This window comes from Nyctibius grandis, chromosome 4, assembly GCF_013368605.1.
Source record: "Nyctibius grandis isolate bNycGra1 chromosome 4, bNycGra1.pri, whole genome shotgun sequence".
NCBI classification, from domain to species: Eukaryota; Metazoa; Chordata; class Aves; order Nyctibiiformes; family Nyctibiidae; genus Nyctibius; species Nyctibius grandis.
Genome location: NC_090661.1, coordinates 20,769,984 through 20,779,131, shown reverse-complemented (window position 1 = coordinate 20,779,131; position 9,148 = coordinate 20,769,984). Strand labels below are relative to the sequence as shown.

The 9,148-nt window shown below is 42.8% G+C and overlaps 1 protein-coding gene across 5 annotated transcripts in view; it reads right to left on the bottom strand.

The window, feature by feature from the left end:
• Positions 1-444: 444 nt before the first annotated feature.
• The window catches only part of C4H11orf24 (chromosome 4 C11orf24 homolog), a 30,168-nt gene continuing 21,464 nt past the window's right edge, over positions 445-9,148 (bottom strand). For 4 of the 5 annotated variants that reach the window (XM_068399306.1, XM_068399308.1, XM_068399307.1 and 1 more), the window contains 3 exons: positions 7,887-8,125; positions 3,425-3,541; positions 445-2,280 (listed from right to left, as the gene is read on the bottom strand). In XM_068399306.1, coding sequence (XP_068255407.1) covers positions 1,100-2,280; positions 3,425-3,541; positions 7,887-8,043 — 1,455 coding nt within the window. In that variant the 5' untranslated portion in view covers positions 8,044-8,125 and the 3' untranslated portion in view covers positions 445-1,099. Of the gene's footprint in view, positions 2,281-3,424; positions 3,542-7,886; positions 8,126-8,782; positions 8,848-9,148 lie in introns of those variants that run through there. The other variant, XM_068399309.1, reaches the window with a different exon arrangement.

The following is a 9,148-nucleotide window of genomic DNA, read 5'->3' as shown; positions in this document are numbered from 1 at the left end:
ATATGTCATTCAAATAAGATGCATTAATCACTGAAGAATAGTTGCTGAAAATCAAGTGTTTTCTACTCAGTCTCTTAGCTGCAGATTTTAGGAGGTGAGCTGCAACTGCACACGCAATAAGACTTCCAAATTACTAGCAGCTCTGACCTGGTCCTAAATGCAAAACAAAAACCAAAAGAGGGCCTGATGCTCTATGCATGAAAGACAATAAGCAGTGCATGGGTCTGCATACCTGGGAGACTGGCAGCATACTGCTCTGAAGTGACAGCAGTACCCTGTAAGATGATCAGCATCTTCTGTGACATGTCCATACTTCCAATGAGGTCTTCAAAGTCCCCACACTTGGAATATTTAAGTAGAGCCAATTTGTTTAAGGCCCAAAAGCCCTCTTGCCTGCTTCTGAACTGGCAGGGACAGGAATGAAAACAGAAATACAACATGATATGCCCTTCCAGGGCCTCATTTATTAAGTGAATACAAAAATAAGATCATTTAAGTGCAGAGGCACAGTAATACGCTCCATGGTGAAAAGATATCTTGGGTTAGCAGTAAACAGAGTTTACAATGCCTTGTAAACAGACCTCTTTACAAGCAAGAAGCATACTGAAACATGACACACATTGGATTAAAAGTTCCCTGTTGCAGCCATACTCCACACTTCCTATCTGGTGATTTCAGAGCACTTCGCAAAAGGTGAGAGCATCCTTTGCTCTGTTTTCAGAGGAGCGCATGTGAAACGAATGAAACACAAGGAACTTGCGCTGTAAACGTTTGAAAAAGTGCCACAGCATTTTCCGAGGATGATGGCTTACCACTTGCTAGGTTTGTTTTGCAGTGAAAAATAATGGCCAAAGCTATTGTGCATTATGGAAGTTTTAAAAATTCCTTTTTTTTTTTTTACAGCAACCTGTTGCATGGTTGAATAAAAAATATTTTTTTTTTCTTAATACAGTACATGGCATTTCTCCTCAATTGCACCAGAAGTAAATTTGGAAGCACTTTCAGTTTGTGTTATAGGCAAATAGAAAAGAAAAAAAAAAGTCAGGCAGGCTTTCAATCTGATTTCCATATCTCTGCCCACTGTTTTATCCCCACTCTGTCACATCTCCGAGTCCACATACATTCCATTGATCAGGTAATCCACTTGTGTGTAATCCTTCTTCTTGTAGCTCTCATAGGCTTGCGTAAGGAAAAGAACTATAATGGTTATGAAAAAAAACGTACCAACTAAAAGCACTGCAAGAAGCGAACTTTTATCCACTAAGTACTGAGTCAGGGGCTCGGCAGCAATGAGAAGATACTCATTGTCTGTGTCCTGAGTTTCTGCAAGGCCCGAAGCTGTTGTTTTGGGTGCATCTGCTGGAGTCGTGGTTGTTGAAAAAATGTGAGATGTTGACTTTATCGCATGCCCAGTTGTAGTTTCTGCTGTAGAGGCAGTAGTTAGAACCATGGCACCTCTTGTAGAGCCCAGAATAGAAGTTGATTTACTCGAGGATGTTGTGGCTGTACTTGCTTCTGGCTCTAGATATAGCAATGTAACGCCAGGCAGTGGATTTGCAGAGCGTGAACTCTCCAAGAGGGTGAGTGCTGTGGCACGCGTGGAAGCAGCGGAAGATGTTCCTGCATCCTGTGGGATGAGAGTGGTCAATGTTGTGCTCAGCGTCTTCGGGTCAGCTCCAACAGTCGCAAGGCTACTAGAGTAGGGAGTGCTGGTGGTGGTGGTGGCTGGGTTAAACATCTCTGTTTGAGGCATTTGAGTACTTGCTTCAGAAATGACAGTGAGGGGAGCAGAAGTAGAAGTGGGAGACAATACTGAGATAGAGCTACTATTTCCTGATTTTTTGGTGGTGGTCACAAGCTTGGTGACATAGCTGGAAGTGGAAGCACGGATGTTACCAGAAGTGGGAGAAGAGGCAGCAGACGACATGGCTTCAGCAAGGAGATCAGAACCTCCAGGGGCGTTTGAGGCTTTGGCAGTTGTTTCATAAGCTGTAGTGAGGACAGTTGCATTTGTAACATTTGTTGTTATGGCTGTGGCAATGGTGGTGGTCGCTGTGGTGGTGGTAGCATTGCTTGCAACTGTTTTTCCTGCATTTGTTGTTACATCTTCACTCTCAACCCCAAGCAAATGCCTCAAGTGAATCTTGCGAGACCCAGCAGTTGAGGAAAACAGGTTTTCCACGTTGTGTCGGTCAACCCGTGTATTCACCATCCTCTCCTCTTTCTGTGGATAGCTTTGGCGGTCAAACAGGACTGCTTCCCTTTTTCCACTGACAATTTCTTGAAAAAGACAAAACCAATGAGTTTCATAAAACTCTCAAGCTCAAATCTGTCCTCATAACCCCAACATGCAAACAAGAACACGTATTCTGCAGTACATGTAGTACAACTGGAATAAATTAGTCCTGAAGTCAGCAAGAACATGAAAACTCAGACCCCTGCCTTTATTGCACATAATCCCTTTGGGGTTTTGGGGGAGTTTTTTTTGTTTGTTTTTTACCACAGACCTCTGGCATTTGCCCAACCAGGGAATTAATTCCACAAAAAGGAGTTAATGAAGTACAGAGCTACAAGGCAAAAGCATATTATCAACAGAAGCAGTGTTACGAATGCCAGCTCCTGAGAAAACAACTCATGCTTTCAAAGTTACACAGCATCGACAAAACCTTCATGCTTAGATTCTTAATTTTCACCTCTCAAAACTGCGTAGAAATTTCCACTTACACCTTCATACTTTGGGAGAATTTCCTTCACAACTAGTGATTTAGATTTATAGTGATATAAATTCCATCTGCTTATGAAAGGTCTGGTTGCTACGTTGCAGAGAAACCTTTGCCAACCCAAAAGAACCATGAAAAAACTTTCTTTTTTCAAACTTGGGTACAGGGAACTCTTGAAACATACTTTAGAAGATTGATTCCCCAATTACCAACAAGCTCCGTTTTGTTATTGTATCACTTAATTAAAATTGAAGACCCTGGCACTGGAAAGTCACCATGAGCATTTGCTGCTAAGGCTGCTCTAATTATAGAAGCAGCCTGCTGCCTCTGGCACAAAATACTGGCAATCTCAGAAAAAAAACAATGCCAAGACATTTTCCTTTCTCTTAAAAAATATAAATACATCTGTTATGCCTCTATTTTCCAAAGGAGAGCACGTGGAGTGCAAATGGCTTGAACGAATGATGTCTTCAACATGGGGACAAACTATTACTCAGTAACAGTACAAAAGTTACTCAAAGACACATCATGCACATGTATGTGCCAGAGCCCTTACCAGGCTAGTGAAACAGTTTTTCCAGTGAACTGACTTTACCTACAGAATCATCTCCCTCAGCTGAAAGCCAGTCAAGGTCTAAATGTAGACATTTAAAGCAAAAGGACCAGGATCCTGGATTTAGCAGGAGCCTGAAGCATGGTGTTACCTTCAAGCAGATCTTTGATGTCTTGTTCTCTGGCATTCTGGCACGTGTTCAGCTGGTGACACTGCAAGAGGATGCAGCGATTCTGGTAGGGCACAGACCAATTACAGTGACGGCTACCTGAAAACAGCAGAGAAAATGGGTTGCTACACACAGTATATTGAACACACTACTTCATGGCTGTAATTAAAGACTTAAAAAAAAATAGCTGGAAGGTGTGGCCTTAAAGGATCCTGACTCAGCCTTAGTGAAAATAGCTGGAAAGTCAATGAAATCAACCTAGCAGCTGCAGCCTACCAATCTGCTTGTCTTCTGGTACCAATATCTCCCAACAACAGCAATTCACTCAGACAGGGACAAAGAGTGCACTACAGTTTGGACCCATCTAAATGCTAGCATTCATCTAGATGTCTTAAGTGGGGGGGCGGGGGGAAGTGAGCCAAAACTGAGAACACACCCATCTCAACACCCATGGGAGACAGCTCTCATCTCAGTGCTTGGAGTTAGACAGAAATTTACTCTTCATTCACTGAACAATGATACCATTAGCCATAGGAACCATCACAGAAATTGTCTTTCAGTAAGTCAAATCCCAACACAAATTAAATAAACTCATCACAGCAGGAACTCTCTCTCCTGGCATCCCTTCAAACTCACTAACTTCTTTCTGGGAGTGTCTACATACATATAACCAAGCTTTGAGGGATGGAATGAACCTCCTCTAACCAGTGCTGAGGAGACATCTCAAACACTGCACCTAGTTTTGGGCTCCCCAGCATACAAGAGCAATATTGACATACTGGAGTAAGTCCCAGGGAGTCTACTTAATATCTGAGGGGCTGAAGCAGATTATTTGCAGGAAATCCCAAGTCAACATCAAGGGAAAAAATTAGTTTCCACCACAAGGGCACTCAAACACTGGGCTGGGGACCAGAGAGGTGGTACACTCTCAACCAGGTTCAGACCAGAGACCTCCAAAAGGTCCCTTCCTGCCTAAATTACGCTATGATTTTATGTAATATCACAGTAGCATGCAATTAATTTCTGGGACATGTGCTGTAACGAAAAAAAAACCCACAGAAGATGACAATACAGTGCTCAGTCTGAGATGAAGCAGATGTGTGCCCAACTAACCATCCATCAGTGGATTAAAGGGAACTTAAGTGTATGGTAGGAGATATTAATTTCTGTGTTTTGTTAGAAGTGTGAGAAAGGGCAAAGAACATGCCTATGTGGTACATATGGCTATATTTAAAGTTCATATCTACAAAGAGAGTTACCCTCACTGAGGATTAAGGCTATGGGAAGCTTGAACTTTTCATAAAAAACCATTTACATTATCACAGTTATTAAAAGGGCTTGTGGAAAATTTATGAACTTGGAGAAATCTCTGTACCAACAACTGCAGTCTGTTTTGACAGCCCTAAAGAAACTAGCAAAGGCGGAACTTTACTGACTTTGATAAAATGTTAAGAAAGTGACTGAAACCATTCAAAGCCTTTAGAAAATGGTACTTAAAAAGTGATAAAATGAAAAGCTTCAACAGTCACACAGAGCAGGAGATACAGCAGCAGCCCTTCAAGACATTAAAATCCACTCCTCAGAAAAGAAAGCTTGTTTGGATGTGCCCTGATTCCCAGTCCCACCTCCTATCCCTCGCTCAATAAACCATACTAGCGGAGAAACGCAGACCATCTACTACTGTAAATCGTGCCATTTCTCACTTCTTGGGAAGGGGAAGACAAAAAGCCAGCAGCCTATCTTTCATTGGCTACGTATCTAAGTCAGTCAGTTCAGAAAGGTCAAGAGCCTAATGGGGTCAGCATGGTTAAAGCACCCTGGTTTCTGCTGCCATCAGGATGGTATCCAGCTGCTCATGACTCCCCTGTTGCTCCCTAGGACAACCAGATACCTTTATTGAGCTGGACTGGTTAGTACTCCCTTTGATGCAACTCCAGACTGAGGCTCCAGCTGATGTATCCACTGCAAGATTCGTGCCACGCAGTGGCTCCTTTTTGCTCACCTCCAATTAGGAGACAGGAAAAAAAAAAAAAAAGAAAAAATAGAAAGTGGAAGGACAACAAAAGCTCTTCAGAGCTATTTTGAAAGGAAACCATGTAGGCAAACACCAAGGTCTGACCCTACCAAACTGGTTTACTTCATTTTTAAGCCTGCTGTTACTGAAAAGAAATTGCAGATACCCAAAGGCAAGCAGAAGCCAGGTAAGCAGATGTATTGTGGAAGCAGAGACTAGGAATATTTGCTCTTGCAGCCATGACATGTTTTCCCTTTATCTCCCCCAGAGCATGCAAGGTAGCACAGAAGTATGGGCAAGCAGCTCCATTCTCAGAGCCAGACTGCTCAGATGGCCAAGATGTTCCCCTCCAACACTGGACTGGCCACCATAGAAGAAACTTGGGAGAGCTCTGAATATGGCTGGGGATGCAAAGGGAAGAGCACGAGCTTATGTGAACCCTCCGAACATGGGCTCACCGTGCTCACCAGGCATCTGGGAATCCTGGATTGCCAGATCTTTGCTAAGATGTGGACTTTCTCCATCATGTATATCACTTACCCTAGCAGCATCTAGAGACTTGAATCCATTGCAGTAGACAACGTACAGAGGTTAGAGTTACTACCCATGCTGTCAGCCCTAGAGAGTTTTGCTGCTTTTATTAGCATGCAACTGAAGTGTCAAACTGTCTCATGATATTGGTACAATCATTTTTTGATATGTTAGCTTGCTAACTACGCATCCTGGCCTCTGGTGTGGATACTTGAAGGCGGTGCTGGAATAGCTAGACCAGCAACCATTCTCTTTTCTGCAGGGCACATCTGAGATGTGAATGTCCTGGCAAAAGCGGTTCTTTTTGTGACAGCTGCACTATTTCAAGTTAGTGATGTTATGTCAGCAAGGGTATAAATTACATCTACAGAAGGGAGCCTAACCAGCTAGGAATGTTATTTTCCACTTCTCCAAGCAATGTAGCTGTGAAGGCATCTCCCCATGCAACCTTGGCAACTCAACACTATAATACTTTAAAAAATAACAACCACTGCTCCTTTACTGACAGTTACATAGGTGTAACTATTCTGATATCTAAGTCTCAGGCCTCATGTCTGTAATGAAAGCAAGCACAAAAATAAATATACTTGAGGAAGGTGGGAATGGAGAACGAGAGCAGTAAAGCTGCTCTTAAAACCTAAAACTAATCATAAAAAGAAAAAGACATTTCAGGCCCTTCTCTCCAGATGATCTCTCTGCACATGGCTATACATTTATGTGAAGAGTTCCTGAAGATGGAACAGGTCACCGAATTCTAGAGGCTTAAGCCCCTCTGCCAAACAAAGCTAACACTCAACTGGTCTTGCTCTGTACAAAACACGTCAGGAAAGAACAAGGTGAGGGGTATAAAAAAAGTGGTTGAAGACAGCAACAGAGTGAAGCACGCACTCAGATCATCTCCCAGCCCTGATCACAGACTAACTAAATTCCTTATGTCCCTCCTCTGGAAAAGGCAGCTGATAGCACCTTTTCTATCCTTATCATGATACCAGGAGGCTAAGATGACATGTGAACAGTGTTTATAGAGATTCTCAGGTGGAACAGACAAACATGCAGTGCTACAGACCCTAAGTGTCAACACAGTCAGTGTGAATGTATCATCTCTCTAGGGTTTAGCACCTTAAAAAGCAGAAGCTGAAGTTTTCATGGCTCTGGTGCCTGGGAGAGAAACCCACTCATATTTTACCTCCTAAATAAAACGCTTAGTTTATAAAGGTGCTTTCTTTCCACTATGATGGAATGTCTCATGTTTAACACAAAGGCTTGAAACCACTGGGCATTCAATAAGGCATTGTTTATGACGTTCCTATCAATCTGATTGTCGGACATCCGCCCACCTGAGCCAAGGTCTCATCTACACCACAGCATCACCAGTTGTTGATAGGTGCTACAAGCTTTCACACGTGGCTAGGAAAGATAGGGTCCTTCATAAGGACAACTCTGAAAGGCTTTCATCTTCCCCAGACTTGTTAACCCTGTGCTTGGTTGCAGGATACAAATGGTTTCTTCTAAGGCAGAAAAAACACACATAAATACCAGCGAGTAAAGACTACTCATTCCACTGCAGCTGTCTACAACAGCACTGTTCACTTGCAAACATCTGGCAGCATGGAATAATCATTCTTCAAGTCAAGTGACCTAACACTGCTTGCACGCTACCAGTGCACACGCATGCTGTTTCCTAAGGAAGCTAGAAGGGCCCTGGGAAATGGTTGTTCTGAATTCAATTTAATCAAAGCTGTCTGAAGTTATTTAGCACCACAGGACTGTACAGAGAAGCCATAACTGTAAATGTGTGTAACAAGTGGAATTACGAAAGATAGTTGTCAGGGGAGCAGAGGAGACCTTTAAGGAATAGAAAACCCAGCTGGAATTCCAGCTAAGGGACAAGAGCCTCACCTGAAGCACCTGGGCTTTGACAAGCCTGCCTGCACTGCTTTTCAGTTGTAAGCCTGTTTATTCGAACTACATGGACTCTTCTCCCTTTCAGGACAGAAAACCTGTGTTCACATATACAGAAGGAAATCAGCAGGAAGAATACAATGGCAGTCCACATCTTCAGGGCTGGCCTTGCAGGGAGGCTTCTCTTTCCAGGAAGAGTTCTTTCATATATCAGTTTCAGATCCACTGCAATAAACCTATTAAAAAAAAAGAAAAAGACCAATTAATATCAAAAATATCAAAAGTGTTCTACTAAACACACTCCTATCAGCAAGAATGGAAAAAAAAACGTACAAAAGGCAGGTAAGTATCATTACACACAACATACAGGCCGTGATGCAGAGGCAGGAAGAGAAAAGACCGTTCCCAAATTCTTGGAGAGGCTCTTTCTTTGGAAAAGGTACTTTGCTCTTCTTCCCTCAGGCCTCTACAGAGAAGAGCTCAAGTCAAAAGCCATGTGTACAAAGGCAAGTTCAAAGCTCACAGGCATATGGCAGCATAGACATGATGCCTTTTGACTCACTCTGGGACCCTTAATGTTGATCCCAGGCTCAGCAGAAGGGTTTGCACCAGCTTGAGCACAATGATAACATGGTGAACTACAGTCCTGGTCCTGCCTTTACACCAAATCAGTCAAAACCAAGGATCAACCTTAGCTGATTCCTGCTTTGATTTTCCTGCTCATTGCAAAAAGCTACAGGAAACTTTGATTGATAACAAGCAAAAGCCAATATTTCAGGTCTTCCAAGACATTACACAGACACATCAGCTATTACTGAAGAAGATTCACACCCAGAGTAAGCATTCATTTCCCCACATAAAATAAAAAACAAGCAATGTCTTTTCTTCATTACCAATGCACACACAAGACTCTGTCCCAACGGATGGGCTCTCATCCTTGAAATCACTGGAGCAACTCCCATTGGCTTCAGAGCAGATCATCAGCTTATACCTGGATTTATCCTCTTGTTTCCAAGACCTTTTAAAGCTTTATGTGATCTTCCAAACAGTTGAGCCTGAACCAGACCAATTGTAAGTCTCTTCCCTAAGCAGTTTTTAAGGGCAACCCTCTTCCTCATCACTGAAGCAAGCTTTAGTCCTCGTCCTGCAGTTATGAAAACAAATGTCATGGCCTTCAAAGAGTGTTGAGATTCAACTTTGCATGACATCTCAGAGGTGTATGTGATGACTGCAGCTGAAGACGCAAAGACAGTTCACAA